Source organism: Peromyscus leucopus, chromosome 17 (genome assembly GCF_004664715.2).
Source record: "Peromyscus leucopus breed LL Stock chromosome 17, UCI_PerLeu_2.1, whole genome shotgun sequence".
Classification (NCBI taxonomy): Eukaryota; Metazoa; Chordata; class Mammalia; order Rodentia; family Cricetidae; genus Peromyscus; species Peromyscus leucopus.
In genome coordinates this window covers 10,280,115-10,301,191 of record NC_051077.1, presented here as the reverse complement: position 1 = coordinate 10,301,191, position 21,077 = coordinate 10,280,115, and the positions used below count along the sequence as shown (strand labels likewise).

General features: G+C 47.7%; 1 protein-coding gene across 1 annotated transcript; it reads left to right on the top strand.

Annotated features, from left to right (window-relative positions):
- Window positions 1–378: 378 nt before the first annotated feature.
- Window positions 379–18,394, top strand: Ap3m2 (adaptor related protein complex 3 subunit mu 2). The gene is made up of 9 exons (XM_028887803.2): window positions 379–483; window positions 2,006–2,350; window positions 5,710–5,881; window positions 8,284–8,421; window positions 11,901–11,986; window positions 12,212–12,345; window positions 14,629–14,836; window positions 15,079–15,223; window positions 16,277–18,394. The coding sequence occupies exons 2-9, from the start codon at window positions 2,078–2,080 to the stop codon at window positions 16,375–16,377; spliced, it is 1,257 nt and encodes a 418-aa protein (XP_028743636.1). The 5' UTR covers window positions 379–483; window positions 2,006–2,077; the 3' UTR covers window positions 16,378–18,394.
- The last annotated feature ends 2,683 nt before the right edge of the window (window positions 18,395–21,077 follow it).

Here is a 21,077-nt window from a genome sequence, read left to right as displayed (position 1 = left end):
CACAGATAACACTTGCTTGTCTCCTGAGTGCTGGGAATTAAAGATCTGCCCTACAACGCCTGGCAGCAGTGGCTTTTTAAGTGCGCCTGTGTAATGGAGGCTAGTCACGACCGATTATCATCCGTGACGCAGTAAATTAAGTAGTACCCCGGGAAATCAGTCTACTCTTCCAGTCTACTTCCTGGCTTCCGGGAGGCCCTTTGTGACTGGATGACCGACCGTCTCCATCCTCCAACCAGGGCTGGGAGCCACAGGGCTACACCAATCGAAGGTTACTGGACCTTCAACAAAGGCCAATCGGATGCTGGAGCCTAGCGAGCGACGGGCGACCAATCAGAGCGCAGGAACGGAGGCCAGGGAGCGGCTGGCCAATCGGCGCGCGAGCGGTGAAGAAGGAGGGGGAGGAGCCTCCGCGCAAGATGCAGTGCGCCGCGCGACTGCGCTGCAGGAGCCGGAACGGAGCCTGGGACCTGGTGGAAGCTGGTAGGGCCGGGCGCGCGGGTGGGAAGGGCAGGCCGGGTTGGGCGTCGCCTAGGAGAGGTACGGGAGGAGTCGCGGGCTAGGGACGCCGTTGCCATGGCAACACAGGTGCACCGTCCTGGGACCAGGGTCCCTCCCTGCTCCTGGACAGTTCTCCGGCTGGAGCTCCGAGGCCCACAGGGCCGGCCTCCGGTACCCCAGGCTCGCAGGCTGCCAGGCTGCCATCTCTCCCGCTGCCTGCCTGTCTGCCTTCGCAGCCTGCACACCTGCGATCCGGACTCTTCCCCCGGGAAGACACTGGGAAAACAAGGCTTAGAGCCATGGGACCACTTGTGTTAGCTCTCAGCCAGTTCGCCTCAAGGCCACCCCTGGGGTGCAGCGCAGCCGCCTCATCCTGGAGACTGTCACTGTAGACACACTAGGGTGTCTCCAGAGATTTTTATTTATTTTTTTAAAAGCCACCCAACGAAGTACTTTGTGCACAAATAATTCAGAGAATAGGGTCTGAGTGAATGAGTAAGGATCACCTTGGCAAAAATTCCAGGGGCCAACTCTGCTCAGTAGAAATTGAAAGCCCATCATGTATGTTATTTCGCATAGGAACCACCGTAGGGTAACTAAGTTAAAATGTGATATATTTTACTTGACTCAAACATATTGCCAGTATTAGTTTAATGCGAAGATATTTAAAATTGTGTCTTTTTTTTTTTCCACCCAAAGCCTCGCAATCCCTTTGTGTATCTTACCAGCCACATTTCAAGTTTCAGTGCCTAGTGGCTGCCATCTTTGTTTAGTTAGGTTTCTTTTGAGCCAGGATCTTGCTATGTAACCCAGACTGGCCTCAAACTTATGATCCTCCTCTCTCAGCCCGCAGGCACTGAGGTTACAGGCATGTACTGTACTATGCAAAGGAGTATTTGAAAAGAAATCAAGTGTATTTGTGTGTGTGCATGTGGACAGCATCTAGTCAGTTTTCCTCGTTCACCTTACAGGTCCCAGGGAGTTGAGTCAGTGTTGTTAGTTTCTGTGGCAAACCTTACCTGCTGAGCCATCTCACAAGCCCGAAACTAGTGTTTAAATAAATCATATTTAACCACATAATTCAGGCTATGGTGAAGATAACTGAAAATATACAACTGGAAAACAAGATGGCTAATAGTTATTGTTAGGAATTCAAGGGAAGGATCCTTAGGGCTCATGGAGCAGCAGGTGTGTCCAATCCGTGGCCTGGAGGCCACATGTGGCCCAGGACAGCCATGAATGTTGAGTAAACACTATTCCAACACTAAAGTGTAAGCTTGAGTAAAATGTTAGGAGATTTATTTTTCCATTTTGTTTTGTAACTCAATTAATTGTATGGTTCGTGAGAATGTGGTTTGTGGATGACAGCATCGTGAGGTTGGACGTGCTATGAAAGGAGGACTTGAGCCTGGTCTTGAAAGAGGGTAAGTCTTGGACAGATGGAAAATAAGACTGTTTTTAATTCAGTGAAACTGAATCGAGCCTCTTTTTTTTTTTTTTTTAGGGTTGAAAAATTAGCCAAATCCAGAGGCTTGTGGACTGAAGAGTTGCTCCTCTCTCACTGACAAGCTTCACCATGATTCACAGCCTTTTCTTGATCAACTCCTCTGGAGACATCTTCCTGGAGAAACACTGGAAAAGCGTGGTCAGCCGTTCCGTGTGCGATTACTTTTTTGAGGCCCAAGAGAGGGCCACGGAGGCAGAAAATGTGCCTCCCGTTATCCCCACCCCGCACCACTACCTCTTGAGTGTTTACCGACACAAGATCTTTTTCGTGGCCGTGATTCAGACAGAGGTCCCGCCTCTCTTTGTCATTGAATTCCTTCACCGCGTAGTGGACACGTTCCAGGTTTGTAAATGTGGGAAGGTCTACATATAAACTATAAACCATTAAAATACACACACACACACACACACACACACACACACACACACACACAGCCCCTTTGACAGGCTCTCATTCTGAATTATGTAGCCCAGGCTAAACTTCTATTTGCAGCAGGCCTCCTGCCTCAGCCTTCTAGGTGCTGGGATTATAGGCATAAGCCGCCAGACCATCTTGCAAAGTATTTTCACAGTCCTGTCTCCATTGTTTGTAGCTCCGGTTAAGAGCATTTTTAAAAATCAAAACCAAACATTGCTCATTTCCTGTCTGATCTTAGGTTCTTGTTTCTGTTTTCTTTGTTGGTTGCAAAAGGACCTATTGGATGCTTGTGAGCCTCTTCATGAGAGAGCCACCTGATCCACAGGAGTGTGTGGTCTTCTTAGGTTTGCTCCTACATTTTGCTCACAAATTAGAGTTCAGATTTTTTTTTTTTAATACTGTGAAGTTTTTGCTAACCCTTGTTAGCTACATTGCTTTGAGTTGTATCCAAAAGCAATGCGTGTAAAGTTTTCTAAAAGAGCAAGCAGGAAAAGCTAAGTTTATTTTAACTGCCCCTGGCAGGGGTCATTGGTGAGTCCGCTGAGTACAGGTAGCATGGGTGCTGATATGACTTCTTGTTACAGTTTTCCATGCTTGTGAGAATGAGAGGTACACTGTGGTTTTCATTTTGACATGTAGCTAAGGCAGCGGTTCTCAACCTGCTGCCTATCAGATATCCTGCATATCAGATATTTACATTACAGTTCATAACAGTAACAAAATTACAGGTATGACATAGCAACGAAAATCATTTTGTGGTTGGGGGTCAACGCAACATGAGGAACTGTATTAAGGGGTCAAGGTTGAGAACCACTGCTCTAAGGGAACATGACACAGGGAGGTGAGTTATACCAACATGTAAGGACCGTGTAAGCACAGATTCCGGATCCACACAGTGGAATCTTTGTCGTGATGTTCGCTCGACTTTAACTGTGTGGCCATTCGCATTTACTTGGATAAGAGATTAGGATCAGAGCGCTGTGGTTTAACTTCTCTGTCATGTGAGGTCCCGAGTTAGCCACGTGTATGCAAGAACTGTGGGAGTTAGGAAAAGGGAGGAGCATATGATTGACAGCGGCAGAGCAAGTCTGTTCTGTTCACAGTGCTCACTCCCACATCACATGACTAGAACTGTTTTCAGTGGTAAGAGAATTAAAATACGTTTTTACCTCCAAATGCTGTTCTGGATTCTGATCCCCGGGCTGCATGCTAGTGACTTTGCACAGTGAAAAACTAAAGTTACAAGACTGGGAAGGGACCAGAAGAATCTAGTAGTTAAGTTGCTCAGCTCTTCTGCCTGGCCCTGCTGTGATACCGATGTGCTTTACCCACACACAAATTAACAGTCTTATTGTTATACCAATTGCTATATAAATAACTTTAAGCCAGGAAGTGAGAAAGGTTGTCTATTTAAAACCATAGAGGTGGAGAATTGAGAAATGGCTCATCAGTTAAAAACACTAGCTGGCCAGGCAGTGGCGGCACATGCCTTTAATCTGAGCACTGGGAAGGCAGAGGCAGGCGGATCTCTGTGAATTCGAGGCCAGCCTGGTCTACAAAGCAGATGCCAGGACAGCCAGGACTGTTACACAGAGAAATCCCGTCTGGAACCACACACACACACACAAAAAGAAAACACCCCCCAAAAACAAAGAAACACTAGCTGTTCTTCAGAGGACCCAGGTTCGATTGCCAGCACCCACATACTGGCTCACAACTGTCTGTAACTTCAGTTCCAGGTGATATGGTGCCATATTCTGGCCTCTGTGGGCACTGCATGAATATGCACAGCCAGATAATACCTGTACACAGAAAAGAAAAATTAGCAACCACACAATATTGAAACGACAGAGGGATTTTGGAAGGTAGACCAAAGATGGGTTTTGAGGCCACGGGTAAGAGTGGAGCAGTGTGGAGCTAATTAGTGTCTAGCTTCATGTGTGGTCTCTTGCAACACTTTTCCCCCTAGTTCTTGAAGGTTATGGAGTCCCAGCCGCAGAATTGCAGCTGCTTTTGCTGTGGCACCTAGCACTGGAGGGCTCCTTGCGTGTTGTGTTTGATTGACAGAACCCCCTGAAATGAGGGCTTGCTTTTAAAATGCAATCACTGTTGGGAAAGAAATGTGGTATTTTCCTTCCATGATGCTCTCATTTTTTTTTTTTTGTTCTAGGAATATATTCTTTGTTCTTGAGTGAATTTATCTTGGGCCCTCACTGATATTCGTTGTGTCTGCTGTAGTTTAGGCTACATCTCACAGAATCAGTTTGGTGGCCAGGTGGTGAGATTATCCGAGGCTCATCCTGTTGCTTGAGCAGTGAAGGTCCTTCAGGAGTGGGATCTGGAGAAGGAAGAATAGGTGTGTGTTTGCAGATGGCTTCGCGTCGAGGAACTGGGAGACAGACTTCAGCTTAGCAGTCAAACTGTCCTTGAGTAGAACGGGATTTCTCAGCTGTGCGCCTTCCCATCCGGGGAATTGTATAACCATCTTAGAGGTCCTGTAAGAGCCAGGCCTGACACTTTGGGAAACGTACATCGACGGAACACCCATTTTCTCCCCTAGTCATACTTACCAGGTTTGGGGTTTACAACTTTCTCATGCGTCTGCATAGCGTTACCCACATTCTACAGTTAAATCAAGACTAAATTAGTTAATGAGTGATAAGATTATAGCCCAGGAGCCCCTGGATTTGTTCCAGAGTGCTGGAAAAGAGAAGATGAGAAGAATATAATTTTCTGTGCTTTTTCTAGATAATTTAGATGTAAGGTTAGCCCTTTAAGGAAATGACAGACTTTTGAGAATCTCAGCATCAGGGGTGCTCTAAAGAGGCCTTCTGCTGAGCTAATGCAGTCTTCCTTTTCATCATTTTCTGAATGAATTTCAAGAAAGTGCACAGCAGAAGGATTAAAAGGTTTTGTGTATATTTCTGTGTTATGTCAATCATTACCACTTTGCATAGCTCGTACGTTTTGTATATGAGCATATCTAGTCTAGATTAAGTTATATATATATATATATTATCAAGTGAGGAAATCAACCCAAAGAGCTTGACTTCCTCTGGTTTGTAGAGGCAGCTACTGCCAGCACAGGTACCATCACCTGTCCTGTGTTGTTACCCCCAAGCCAGGCTGCCCAGGAGGACCGAGGTCTACCCTGTCCTCTCCTGGGAGAATGCCCTGGACACGCTGGTTAAACCCCGTTGACGGACACGTCCTTACTCTCAGGAATATTGTTTCATTTTTTTCCTCCAGCCCCAGTGATGAATCCTTTTGTTCTTCTTCACTAGGACTATTTTGGAGTCTGCTCAGAGCCAGTGATCAAGGACAATGTGGTTGTGGTCTATGAAGTCTTGGAAGAGATGCTGGACAACGGGTTCCCCTTGGCCACTGAGTCAAACATCCTCAAAGAACTGATAAAGCCCCCCACCATTCTCCGGACAGTGGTCAACACCATCACAGGTGTGAGCGGTTTGTGGGTGTGGGTGGGGCTGCAGGAGGCCGATGCTCCCCCTAAGTCCCAGCACCTCTGAGTCCTTGGGAATCTCATTTTACCTTTTATGTGCTGTGAGGCTGACCTAAAATTATAATCCTATGTGGAAAGTACTTCAATTTTTCTGTAGTTCCTGGTGGTAGAGCACTTAGCATGTAATCTCAGTTTTGAAAAAAAAAATATTTAACAGATTTTCTTCCAATTAAAGTGGAAAACATGATTAGTATGGAAACCTCAGAAACACAGGGAAGCAGAAGAAGAGCATGGAAATTTCCAAATTTAGCTACTCTTTTACTATTTATACACATGTGTGTTATGTGCATGTGTATATATTTCTCTCTTCTAGATAGATGAATGATGAGCAGACAAAATACATTTTTTATTTAAATTTTATGTATATTAAAATTCATGTTTTGCCTGCATGAATATTTGTGCACTACTTGTATGTGTGGTTCCCTGAGAAGGCCAGAAGAGGACATCTAATCCCCTGGAACTGGAGTTGCAGACAGTTGTAAGCTGCCATGTGGGTACTGGGAATTGAACTCCTGTCCTCTGAAAGAGCAGCCAGTGCTCTCAACCGATGTTCTCTAGCACTCAGAATACTTCTAAATAATGTGTATATTTTTTTTAAATCATGCCTCTTATTAATGTTTTATGAACATGCAATTGTGATATACTGACATTATTGTTAATGACTAGTGTTCTATGTTCAATGGACTCTGACATATTTGTCTATTTATGATGTTCTTGATTTTTTTTTATCCTTTCAAAGACAAAGGATTCTCATGTTTGAGTCTTGTCTACTCAGTTCTGGAAATGAGGGGTTTCAGAGATTCCCACACATCAGGCCAGAACAGTCATGGCTGCCTTTGCTTCCCATTGTAGAATCCATCCACTGTCACCAACCCCGCTAACTGTTGAGGATGTGAGCCACTATATACACACTGATTGTTGTTACTGGGGAAGGTTTCAAACCTGTTTGCATGTGGACTTTCCCCTCCTTGTGACTGACTTTTTTGTGCCCTCTTTTCATTTTTTATTGAGCTGGTTTTGGATCTTTCAACACCAACTTGGAAGAACGCCTTTCATTGGTGCTTGCCCTCTGCTACGGAGGTGTGCCCCTTGGTTCCTAGGCTCTGCTTTGAAAGTTGCGTTCTTCATGTTCCCCACAGCCTGGGACTTCCACTTAGCTTTGTCATGGCGTTTGCTGAGTCACACATGAAATGTTTGATTTAGTGAGACTCATTCGTGTGACTCGTTACGTTTTCACCTGTTTAGTCTTGTTTAATAATGTAAATGGGGGTTTCAGAGAATTTGACGAACTAATTTTTGAAAATACGAGTCTGAAAAGTAGCAAGACAGTTAGTTCTGTGAAGGCATCACAGGAGGGTTGGTTTGCCCTATCATCCGTCCAGACGCATTAAGTTCGTGTGGCTCATGAGACAGAAACTCAGAGTCACCACATTGGAGGAGACAAGTCAGATCTGCAATTTGTTTTAAGGAAAGTGAGAGAAAATATTGTACCAGATACATGCAATTCCGTTTTGATGATTTAAAAAGCATAGTACTGGCCCAGTAACAAATTTGCTGTTTTTTTGCAATAGTCTGAGTTTAGTTTAAACCTTAAAATCTTTGTGAGTGCTCTGTTAGAAACTTTTTAGAGCCCCGATCTCACTCAGCTGTAGAAAAAATTCCTTTGAGACCCCTGTTTTGAAAAGCTGGCGTGTTTTATACACGTGCTGATGACTATACCTGTGTTTCGGAGTTCTTTCTTTAAGAGATACAGGTGGTGGGAAAGGAAACAGAATTTCAATTGGTTACCGACATCAGTTCTCTCTAAAATAAGCTTTGATGTCCGGGAGCAGGGCAGCGAGGAGGCGGTACAGCAGCAAGGACCGGGCAGGGTCTGGCTGCGTTCTTCTGTTCACTGTTGGCATGGGGCAGATCCTGTTGATGTAAAAACACTTCCACCTTCCATCGCTGTGCCTGAGAACCTGCCTTAAACTAGAATACTGTCGCACTGATGGTGACGGTGTGTCAGTGTGTGGGTGCCCGCCCCCCAGAAACACGGTACCTTATCTAAACTGCTGTGGAATTTGAGATCCTTTGGTCCTCGTTACTCTCCAAACCAAATATGATATCCGCTTCTCAGGTGGCTTCCTTTAAACCTTTCCTCGAGGCAGCAGACCAGATGGCGACAATGGACTTTAAAATTAGACCAGGCTGTCCTACATAGGAGAAGCGAAAGACTTACCTTCCAAATGGTATAACCAGGGGGTAGGAACTCCAAGGGGCATGTCCTTAGGTGGCTAGATTTGAAGTGGCATTAAAATACCAATTGGATTTTAGTCACCAGTATTAATTGTCTCAGGAAGCACCAATGTGGGGGACCAGCTTCCGACCGGGCAGCTGTCGGTGGTGCCTTGGCGACGGACTGGGGTGAAGTATACCAACAACGAGGCCTATTTCGACGTGGTTGAAGAGATAGACGCCATCATCGACAAGTCAGGTGGGTGCCGAGAAGTTGCTCTCTGAGTGTGTGTCGGGGGGGGGGGGGGGGGGCGCTGCTTTTCTTGGGTGTGTGTGACGATGCAGCCGAGACCCTGACACGTCGCCCTTTGTGGAACTTCTCTTGAATGAGAAATGGAGTAGCAGGACTGAGTTTTGCGGCAAGGCACGGGGTGGGGGAAGGGTTACGCAGAGGGACGAGGCCAAAGATGGCGGTGCATACCCATCACTGAACTGAGGCTGGAGGATCGAGATTTCCAGGCCACTTGGGGCTGTGCAGCCAGACCCTGTCTCAAGAAACCATGAAAGGAGTGGGGGAGGGGACCGGAAGGAAGTACCAAGCAAGCTCTTGTTGGTTAGATTTTCTGTTGGAAGGTATCGGCTTCCCAGGTCTGCAGGCAGAACTGGTCATAATGACAGGTTCTTCCCTGGTTTTGTTCTGTGTTGTCTTCAGTTAAGTAAATAGAAGCAGGAGTCCCGGGGCTGAGGACTTGGGGGTCCTTCACACTCTCGCACTTACCCCTCCACTGTCCGCTGTTGGGAACGTGGGTCACAGCACGGGGAGAGTCTGACCATCCCACCCCTAACAGGACCCAGGCCGTTAGTCTGTGGCCGTGGGAAGGTGGTCCAGGTGAAGAAGTGCCGGCAGATGGGCTCGGCCTTCGGGCAGAGGCGGCTGCTCTGTCAGCGGAGTGCAGCGATGATGGCCTCCCGTCTGCACTGCTTGGGAGCTGCCTCCACAGCAGGGGTCACAGAAATGAGCCCGGACTCAGGAGCATGAAAGGAAAGTAAATAGCAAGACCTTAAAACTAGGGCGTCAGGGGCTGGAGAGATGGCTCAGTGGTTAAGAGCACTGGCTGTTCTCCCAGAGGTCCTGAGTTCAATTCCCAGCACCCACATGGTGGCTCACAACCATCTGTAATGAGATCTGGCGCCCTCTTCTGGCATGCAGGCATACATGCAGACAGAGCACTGTGTACATAAATAAATAAATAAATCTGAAAAAAAAGAAAAAAAAACTAAGGCATCACAGTATTTCTTCATATTAACACAAATGAAAAATAACCCAACCATCCACTAAAAAAAAAAAAATGATGAATAAGCCTTGATACAGTCACCCAGAGCACTATACAGTAGTGAAAAAAAGAGAATAAGTTACTGATCCACCCATCAACATGTCTCTTACACTGTTGAGAAAAAAGTCAGACGTATACGTTATCCCATACAGTGAATTGCATTTAGTGACCCTTGAAAGCTGGTGCAATTAAAGCAATAGAAGTCAGAATTATGGGGAAGAGGATATCATTAGCTAGGAAGGACAGGGAGGCACATGCTGTCATGTTAGAAAATTTCCACATTTGATGTGGATGGTATTTAAAATGTTCAGAAATTCCCTGAGCGATAAGGTTTTTACATTTTGATATTTTATGTCACTGCAAAAAAAAAATGTTTTTAATTGACCCTAGAGAGATGGTTCAGCAGTTAGGAGCCCTGGCTGACCCTCTGTGGGCTCAGTTCCCAGCCCTGACATGGTGGTTTCCATCTGTCTATAGCTCCAGTCCCAGAGGATCCGATGCCCTCTTCTGGCCACCATAGGCACCATGCACACATGGTCCACACCATACAAGCAGACAATACACCCATACACATAGAATACAAATACCGGAAAAGTGTTTTTTTAAACTTTTTTTTTTTTAATTAGAGTGGCAGTCTATATCAGGCTTGATGGCACAGGCCTTTATTCCAGCACTCTAGGGAGACAAAGGCAGGTGGATCTGTGAATTCAAGGCCAGCCTGGTCTATATTGTGAGTTCCGGGCCAGTCAAGGCTAGATAGTGAGACCCTGTCTTTAAAAACAAACAAATAGAAAAATACAGTGAGTGGCCGGTCGTGTCGCAGTGTGGGAGGTTGATCTACAGTGAGGTGGACTGGGGGCAGTGGCAACATTGGAAGGCTGTACCTGAAGTCCTGGCTCAGAATATAGGTGAATAAATATTCCTGGACAGAGAGGAGTGGGTCCCAGACAGCGGTGCATACCTGCCTTCCCAGTACTAGGAAGGGAGGCAGAAGGAGCAAGTTTGAGGCTAGCCTGAACTACAAAAAATGGTATTAACTAGATGTGGCAAGGGACGAGGTGGGAGTAGCCATGTGTACCTGGCTCAGGCAGCCGGGTGGATAGTGTCACCTCAAATGACAGGAATGGGAGCCATCAGGGAGTCAGAGCGAATTTGCTGTTGCAACAAGCTTGCAGCCTTGGCGACACCTGGAGGGGAATCCTTCAGTCAGCCGTGAGGCTGGGCTTGAAAACGCAGTGTGCCACAGGGCCTGCACAGGTACCAGCCAGACGGGGTCCCAGTGCACCACAGGATCTGTACAGGTGCAGGACAGACAGACAGAGTCCCAGTGCATCACAGGATCTGCACAGGTACAGGACAGACAGACAGAGTCCCAGTGCATCACAGTATCTGCACGGGTCCGGACAGACAGACAGGGTTCCAGTGCATCACAGTATCTGCATGGGTCCGGACAGACAGACAGGGTTCCAGTGCTGAGATGGGAAGTGGACATGGGCTTCCACCCCAAACCAGGAGCTGTCTGCAATTGACAGTGACTTGCAAAGGAAAACGTAGTCTTCTCCATTGGAGTCTCACTGGGGTATTAACCACACTAAAGGGCAGACTCTGTGCCATCTGTAGATGGCCAACGCAAAATGTACTCAATGGTCAAATGGTTGACCTTTTGGCTCACTGGGCTTCGTGTGGGCATGTTTTGTTTTACTGGACTTTTGCTTGCCTATTTTGGTTTCCCATTTTGTGATTTTGTGGGTTTTTTGTTTATGTTTTGATTATTTGTTTTTTAAAGAGAGAGGCATAGAGTTGGGTAGGTAGGGAGGTGGGTAGACTCTGGGGAGAGTTGGAAGATGGGAAAAACATGATCAGAATATATCGTGTGGAAACAATTTTTTCCAATCAAAGAAACACAATGCACATAATTGGGTGTGATCGAGACTGAAGCCTTGGGGGAGGCTGAGTATTGCAGGGAGGATGAAAGAGAGGAAGTCAAGGCCTGAGTACACATGCTGCATTTTATAACCTGCAGAGACCCGGGCCTGCTGAGGAAGAGCAGCTAGGAAGATGAGGGAAGGGAGGGAGGAGGGGGGAGGGAGGGGGTTGTTTGTAGAGACCTGTAGGGTGAGGACCACGGGTCTCACAGATGTTCTGCAGTACCAGTTCAGGTGCTGGTGCTCTGTGGCTCTGCCACTAGATGGAAACCCGTCTAGGCCTCCTCATCTCTCACTGGTCTCTGTCTCCACGCTTTCATCAGAGTTCTCAGACCGGAGCTTGGATGATGGACAGATGGACTGGACAGAAGACCTGGGTGTCTAGACGGAAGAGAGAAGGGCAGGAGGGAGGGAGAACAGAGAGGCTGGAGGAACACAGGCTTCTGTGGTCTCCAGCGTCCTTTTCCTTTTCCTGTTAGGTTCCACAGTCACCGCTGAGATCCAGGGGGTGATTGACGCCTGTGTGAAGCTGACCGGGATGCCAGACCTCACCCTGTCCTTCATGGTACTGTCCACAGCCGGTGTTAACCATTTGGGCATGGGAGATGAGGTGTTTCTGAAGGGAGTGATAAGAACTCGCACGAGAGGCAATCAGGGCGGCCCTGAGGCCTCCGTGGGCTCGGGACGCTTGTACGTGCCTAGTGAAAATGTCGTCTGAATTGCTGTTCAAAGGAAACCCGGGAGCTCACCCCCACCTCTTCTCCTTCTTCTTCCCTGCCTGGTGCCGCAGAACCCCAGGTTGCTGGACGATGTTAGCTTCCATCCCTGTGTCCGTTTCAAGCGCTGGGAATCTGAGCGCATCCTCTCCTTCATCCCTCCTGATGGCAACTTCCGCCTGCTCTCCTACCACGTCAGCGCACAGAAGTAAGCAGCTCCCGGGAGCAGACTCCGTGTCTGTGGAAGCTATGTCTGTAGTGGCTAGCCACGCCCCCACGCCCCCGCGCACGCGCCCCCCCCCCCACTTCCCTGGGTTCAGGTTCCAGCTCCTTGGGTTGCTCAGTTGCTCACTGCATTAATGCAGTGAGCTGCTTTCCCACTCTGTCTCTTTCTTTTCTGGGGATAGCAAGTGTCTTTCTGTGAGGACGGAGTGGACAGTGCTTCGCTCGGGGCAAGGGGGCACTGAGGCTGTCATTACTGCTTTTGGTGGTGGTATCGGCTGGGTCAGTCTTACTGTCTAGCCCAGCCTAAGCTGGCCTTGAACTCACAGTCCCCCTGCTGGGCTTACAGGTGTGGGCCACGAGCACAGCCCCTGCTTTATATTGTTGCTCCCTTCCTCAGAAAATCAGTAGTAAATCCCTTGGCATCCAAAAGGCGGTTAATCATGCTTTGAAAGAGTGTCCATGCAGTGAGTTTGGCTCTCACGTGCTTCCTTATTTGGGAGCTCTGATTTGCAGTAGAAGGTATGTGGAGTTGGGATCCTAAGGACTCAGGACCAGTGCCTCCTCTCTGGTGACTCAGGTGTCTGTGTGCCTGAATCTGATTGCCCCAACTCACACCTCTCCTTTCCTCATAGATATGACCAGGCAAGTTATTCAACCTCAGAGAAGCAGAGAGATGTTGGTATTCACGTATAAATCAGTACCTAACCAGAACACAGAACGTAAATGTTAGGAGCCATGGCTTCTTGAGCCCGTTTTAATGTCCCACACGGTGACAACCTATCCCATCTCTGGGGCCCTGTGCGGGTCAGGATGAAGTCAGATGCACTCTCGTGAAGAGGCCGGGGTGATGGCTCTCAGCAGCAGAGTTCCTGTCTAACAGCCTTGAGACTCCAGCTTCCGTCCACAGTCCTACTATATAAACAAGCCATAAAAGGGCTGTGAGGTATGAATAGTGTTGTCCCATATCCAGGAATGGTGACCTTGTGTCCTAAACACAGCCCAGAAAAAATGCTGTAGCCCATGTCCTAAACATAGTTCAGAAATGCTATAGCCCGTGTCCTAAACACAACCCGGAAATGCTGTAGCCTGTGTCCTAAACACAGCCTGGAAATGCTATAGCCCATGTCCTAAACACAGCCCGGAAATGCTGTAGCCTGTGTCCTAAACACAGCCTGGAAATGCTGTAGCCTGTGTCCTAAACACAGCCTGGAGTGACCTCTTGCTCTTTCCTGCTCCTGCTGATTCTCCAAACAACTTGGTGCATAGCTTAGTTTTCTCCATTCTTCCCCAAAGAGGCATCAGAAGAACTTCATTTTCTAGACACCACCTTCATTTTTCTAAAACAAAAGCAGTATCCCTGTTTTCTGAATTTAAGATGAAGAGTAAGTCTCGGATGGGGAGGAAAAGGTACCAGAGGGACAAGGGAAGCGTACTAGAAGGGGAAAACAGTGGCAGTTTCTTTAGTATCTTAGCAAAGTGGGAAAATTTAAATATGCAAAAATACACTAAATGAGAGAGGCCAGTGAGATGTCTTAGTGGGAAAACCCTTGCAGTGAAAGCTGACTGCTTCGGTTCAAAGAGGGGAGACCCCAACTCCACGGACTTGTCCTCTGAACTCCACATACATGAGCATAAACACACATCACACATGTACACACAGCAATAATACATTGAAACAATTAAAACCAGTTTAAATCAACGAGAAAAGATATAGAGGACAGTGAAGGGAGTATGTTATTTTTAAGATACTTGTCTGATGTTTAAACTTCTCTGCCTGTTTTCTGTGTACAAGTGTTTGCTTGCATGTATATATGTGCACTGCCAGTGCCTGGGGAGGCCAGAAGAGGGTGTCAGATCCCCTAGAACCGGAATTCTTGTGAGCCTCCCTGTGGGTGCTGGGGACCAAACCTGGGTCCTCCTTAAGAGCAGCAAGTGCTTGTAACTGCTGCTGCAGCTCTCCAGCCCTCAAAGGAGATTTTCTTTTTTCAAAATTTCTTTAGCTTTATTTGTTTTATTTTATGTGCATGAGTGTTTTGTTTATTTACGTGTATGTATGTACATCGCATGCATGCCTGGTGCCTACAGAGGTCAGAAGAGGGTGTCTGATACACTGGAACGGGAGTTATGGACAGTTGTGAGCTGTCACAAGGGTGCTGGGAACCAAACCCAGGTCCTCTGCAAGAACAGCCAGTGCTCCCAATCGCTGAGCCGTCCCTCCAGCCCCTGGTGTTTCCTCTTTGACGAGGGTGTTTCGTCTCTCTTGCAGCCTGGTTGCAATTCCAGTCTATGTCAAACACAGTATCAGCTTCCGGGACAGCAGTTCACTTGGACGCTTTGAAATCACAGTGGGACCGAAGCAGACCATGGGAAAGACAATAGAGGGTGTGATTGTCACCAGCCAGATGCCCAAAGGAGTCCTGAATATGAGCCTCACTCCATCCCAGGGGACACACACGTTTGACCCCGTGACAAAGGTAGGGGACTGGGCATTTGAATCACCCTCAACACAGGCTGGATCCCTGGTTGGAAGGCAAGATCAGTCAAAGGGACTTGGTCCTAAAGACCTCTGACAGAGGGTTCTCTGTGGAACCCTCCCCCACGTCAGAGGTGGCTGATAGTATGGAAGGCCGATGGCTTGAGGTCGGAGCTCTGAGTTCAGATAAAAACAACACAGTGGTTGTGTGGGAAAACCCACTTCTTTGTGTTTTCTTCCAAGATGCTGTCTTGGGACGTAGGAAAAATAAACCCACAAAAGCTGCCAAGTTTGAAGGGGACAATGAGTCTTCAGGTCGGAGCTTCTAAGCCAGATGAGAACCCCACAATTAACCTGCAGTTTAAGATCCAGCAGCTGGCCATTTCTGGTGAGTGACACATCTTGGGTGGTTTGGAAAGGAGTGGAGATTGCCAGGTGCAGACCTCGGTATCTGCTGGGACTCTCTGACGATGGGTCCCACTAGGTCTGGATCTATTACCCTGTATGGACTCATCAGTGAGAGCTTTCCCAGTTTGGACTACTCAGAAGCTAGCAGAAAGACCCGGGGTCAAACTGGCAGGGACCCAGTGAGAGATGGGTTGACGGAAGTCTCCGTAGGCCATTGTTGGATTGTGCTAGAATTGTTGATTTGAGCTGCCCAAGGGCTTCAGTCTGAGGGTACTTCTCCATTCTTCCCCGGGCATGGGAAGAAATCAGCCCCACAGGTCTCCCAGCTTCAGCAGACCTCGCTGCTCACCAGTACTGTCTTTAGACATTGCCGATCATGGCTAGCTTGACCACACTTAGGAAAGTAGGACGAGATAATATTTTCTGAGTGTTTACTATGTTTCATCTATCCCTAAGCATTTTTTTATTCTTGTTTAGCTTTTAGAATAGCCTTCTGAAATCCTTAGGAAGAAATGGGCTTTATCTTTAGAGAACATTCTTAGTTTTCTTTACTGAAAGACTCTTTAACTTAGGTGATTAAAGTTAAGTGATACGTTCTTCCTCCAAAACCACTTAATAGGCCATAAAGCGATCGGCAAAATAATTTCTGTTCAGTTTGGCAAGATTGTTTTGGAAGCCTCCATTGATCTGTCCATTTCCTTCCATTATTCATTAATCCTGTTATCCTTCTTCAGTCCAATAATTTGAGCAAAACAGTGTTATTTTGTCCTCACCCTCCATGCAATCTGCTTGACTCTCTGCCCTTTCCACTGAGAAGAGGGCTTCTCCCAGGAGAGCTGTTTGCTGACGTAATCTTTGCCGCAAATGTCCATACCGAGATAGCAGGGCTGTTGGCCTCTGCTTCGAAGAATGGGCCCCTTAGACAGTCTCTTCCACACACCCCGCTTCTGTATTGATGCAAACCCAGATAGCTGTCTGCTGCTGCTTCTGAGAGACGCTCACCTCCTACTCCTCTCTTCCTTCCTCCCTCCAGGACTCAAAGTGAACCGTCTGGATATGTACGGAGAGAAGTACAAGCCCTTTAAGGGCATCAAATACATGACCAAAGCCGGGAAGTTCCAAGTTCGAACCTGAAGGGCACGGGTCACTGGAGGAGCAGTCACGAACACTTTTTCCTTTCTTACTTGTCTAAAAGTAAAATGTCAGCCTGTTTCTTAGGTCAGTTCCCTCCAGGCTCCATCTGCTCCCCTTGTCTTCAGTCATCAGTGCCATGGAACTGATCAAGGGAGAAAAGGTTCACGGGGAAAACATGGCCAAACCCAGCACGGCACCCATTGAGTTCTAGAGACGTGTATGGTGGAGAGCAGTGATATTGTATCTCACTACTTTTAACATGGTTGTCACAGCGTGGGGAAAAAAGACCAGCATTTGCTGTTTGTTGGGTTTTCACTGTCTAGATCCAGTGGAAGATGTCCCTATTGAATTTTTTTTAAGATAGAAAAATTTGAAAGACCAAAAAAAAAAAAAATTGGAAGAAAAAATGAGTGTTGAGTCCAAGAAAGACCAGTTGCAGACTGGATATGTGGGTCTGGGTTGTAACTCAGTGGCAGAGTGCTGGCCTAACACCGCCCGCAGTGGAAAATAGATCTGCCGTATGAGGGACAAGACAGAGGAGCCGATGTGGAGAGAGTTGTGATGAGAGAATGCTCCAGTGAAGGACGGGCCAGAAAAGAGATCAGAGTTCCCACGGGGGCTGCGAGGAGCGGGGTGGAGTGCTTTCTTCCTGACCCTTCTCACGTGTAGAAGGGATTTGCATGCCCAGGACTTTTCCAAGTTCAAGTCCACACTTGATGTGACATCGCAATGGAATCAGTTTCCCTTGGAGACTGGAGTGCTATGGCCTGGCCTTTAGAATCTCGCTTGGGCTTGCTCTCCGTGCTGGCCCATCATCTTGGTGGGAAGGTGACCTGCCAGAGCAGTTTACAGTCTTTTCCCGGCTGTCTGGCTCCTCGGTGGGAGCTCCTCCATAACGGTGTCTGGTGCAGCCAGATTTTATGAATTATAGTAGTGGAACTGAGATGGGAACTCATGTCCCACGGAGTGGACCTTGCCTATACACGGTGACTCCAGTAGTGTTTGTCAGGCTGGATTGGCCCTAAGCCTTGCCCTTTCCTGTCTGAAGGTTCCCATCGGAAGCCCCAGGTGGGCACGGGCACTCTGAGGACATGAGTCCATGAAGCTGCTTCCCACCGTCTGTACACTGTCATCTGCCTGTTGACAGCAGACAGCTCCCAGGACACTTTTAAGAGAAAAAAAAAAAAAAGGCGTCTTGAACCTTTGAATAAAATCAGATGCCAAAGGAGGGCAGGCTGTGTTCTCTTGAGTGACCCACCAGTTTAAACCATGGCAGCTGAAGGAGCATGACTTTCCTAAAGAGTATTTCTAAATCTGTCCCAGCGTGTCCGTTGCTCATTTTAATATTTACATCAGTGGTGGGGTTTGTTGTTTTTAACTTACAGTTTAGGGAGCAGCTTGCGCTCTGTCGTGCGCGGAGGGAAGGAAGGATGTTTCCTCTCCCTAAACTCTCCCCTAAAGTCCTGTTTTAAGTACTTGTGCTTATTCATTTTTTATTTTTATTTTCTGGCCAGTTTTATCTTGCCGTGGCCAGTACTTAGTTTTGCTGCCAAGTGGAGTTTCTCTGTGGTTTTTCTTGTGGGGTGAACTGTGCTGTGTACAACCAGCTGATTCTTACCGTTCCACTCCCGAATCTGGACCAGCGTAGCTTTGCACACCCAGAGTCGAGACAGACACTCTGCAGATGGCTTTCAGAATGGGAAGTCACTTCCATGGCCCCCGCAGGATTCTGAGGTTTCTTGGGTCACAGAAACTATTGATATTGGTCCTTGAATATGTCCAGGAGGTTCCTTTATTCCGTCTAGCACGGTATAGCTTGTCTGCCTAGAAAGTTGGAATGTGGGACCTGCAGGCCTAGACCTCATGGATGTAGCCAGGCCCGGCTGTCCCCACCCAGGGACTGTCAGCCAGCAGGGGGGATGTGCGGGGAGTCTCAATAGCTCCTCACTCTGTGCGGGGTCCATGTGCAGAAGTAGTATTTCTGTTTAAGTCTTAATAAAGCTTTACCAGTCTTCCAGTCTCTGTCTGGTTACTGAGACTAGCAGTAGCACTCCACGGTGTTTCCCTAAGTAGAAGGTGCTTATTTGAGAACTCTAAAGCCACCTGGAGAGTGTGATTCTCCAGTCACCCCTGGGGGACAGGTCATGTCGGTACTGGTGCTGTTTGTAAGGTCGGTGGCATCTAAGGTCCAGAGGAATCTAATGATTTTCCTAGGATTAAAAAAAGCTGTTAAAGCCTTTGGTGCTATTTCATGTTCAGTGTTCTTTCTCCCTCCCTGCTGCAGGAAGCAGAGCCGTAAGGTCTCAGGTGTCTCTTGTAGAGGTTTCTGGGGGAGCTAGGCATCAGGGGTGCCTTAGGTACTTTCCTGTTGCTGCGACAAAAACACCATAACCAAGGCAGCTTATAAAAGAAAGCACTTCATGGGCTGATGGTTTCAGAGGTTCGAGTCCATGATGGCGGCACAAAGGCAGAGCAGCAGGAAGAGCCGAGAACTTAGCGTGCTGGGAATGGTGTGAGCTTTTGAAATCCCAAAGCCCACTGTCAATGACACACCTCCTCCAATAAAGACACATCTAATCCTTTCCATGCAGTTCTACCAACTGGGCCCCAAGGATCCAAACATCGGAGCCCACAGGAAGCAATTCTCACTCAAACAACCACATGGAGTCTATGGCTGCCAGCCAACATCAACATGTAGACACCGTCTAAACTGGTTTTCTACAGACTTCTGTTGACTCCCTGGGAGTGTGTGGGGCTTGTTCAAAGTTCAGTTTCTGTTTCTCGGAGACATTGAACTGGTATATGTATGTATGAGTTTGTGGGAAGGGGTTGGGGGTTATATAGGCCACAGCCTGTATGTGGAAATGGAAGAACTCAAGGAAGTCACTTCTCTCCGTCCATTGTGTGAGTCCCGAGGACTAAACTCAAGTCATCCGGCATGGTTGTAAGCACGTTTACATGAGGAACCAGTTGGTTGCCCCTTCTCTGACATTCTTTAGTACGGTGCCCTCCCTACTTTCCTAGCAACTACATTCTGAAAATAGGAAATGGAAAATTCCAGGAAAAGGTAACATTTAAGTTGTGGGCCATTCTGAGCAGCCTGATGAAGTCTTTAACTGATCTCCATCCCATCCCACCCTGTGAGACACTGTCTCTCCCTGGACACAAATCACGCCTTGCCCCATGTCTACACTCTGCTTGCTGGTCACTAAGGGCCTGTCTTTACTCTTTATTAACTCTTTGTGCTCAAGGAACCCTCACTCACTCACAGGGTAGTAGTGCAGGGGGGGGGGGTTGGATAGGTCAAAGAAAAGCCAAGAAGGTTGAAAGAAAATGCTTCCTCTCATTGAGACATTCAAAGTTCCCAATAAAAACAATCGTGTGTGAAGCCTGCTGAGATCTCAGCAAAAACAGTACTTCTAACTGCAATTTTAAGCAGGAGAAAATGCGTACAGGTCTACTCTGTGTATGGCAAAGGCATCAGTTTCACTGGGGGATACAGAAGAAAACCTGTATTCTGACTGCCCTTCCTACATGCTGTGTGGAGCCTGCACCGATACTTGGGGATTCCCTGGACCAAGAGACACCTGTCGAGGCTAGCTGGTTCTGCTCTGCCAGTGGTCACCACTAATGCCTTACTGTAGCTGATTGTAGTATACAACTTACAGGAGAAACAGACTTTGTAGGGGAGGTGCTGTCTGTCTCCAGACCCGCACTGGGACCTTGGAACATGTTCCTCCAGGATCAGGGCTGACAGCTATATTCCTCCCTTAGTCTGGATGGTTGGGGGGGGGGGCACGGGGAGCAGGCGATGGTATCTACTTATATTTCCTTCTAGGCCAGTAGGTGGTGACTAGGTACCATCAATACCGTCTATAATTGTTAGTGGCTTTAAAAAGGAACTTAATGAGAACCCCAAGCAGGTCTTAAATACTAAGGACTGTGTGTCCAGCTTTCATATGCGGAGTTGAAAGTCTGTAACACTTTGTGAGGTACAGGTCTGGGGGGCGGGGAGGGACAGGACCGGGGCTCTGTGCTCCTTTGGTCTTTAACGACCCAAACCAACCCAGTTACCTGGGACCATACTTGCTCTTTAGTTCTGTTGGCCTCTTTTAGTCATCAGCCAGGACTAACGGGGCATATTTTCTTTCCCCGTGACTCACTCTCTTCCTCTGGTGGATTCCAGACATTGTCCCCTGCGTTTCTTAACCAATACCGGGCAGGGAGGGATGTGCTACTCTGACCCTTCAGTGTGATTCATATGGCTTGTTGGACACCGCTCTCTAAGAGTCAGCAATTGTCTTCATCTGGGTATGGTTTCCAGGACTCCACTCAGGAATGTTGGGGCCTTTTGACTTTGTATTCCCATCCCAGGAGGCTTTTCGGCTTCAGTCTCACTAACCCTAGGGTCTGAAGAAAAGCTTGCCCAGCGGGGTGGGGGGGGTGGGGGGGGTGGAGCCAGCTGCCCTGGGCAGGCCTGGGAGCCTGGCTTACTGCTGTCCTCAAGCAGCATTTTCGGGAATGGGATGAGATATATTTCTTAGATCACAACACGAAGGCAGACTTACGTGAAGTCAAGAAATCTGTGACCTAGTCTCTGATTCAAATTGATGGAACTGGTCTGGAGACTTCAGAGATTTTGGGAAACCACTCAACACCTCCCCCCATCAAGTTCTTGGGCTACAGTGAATTTCTTTTGT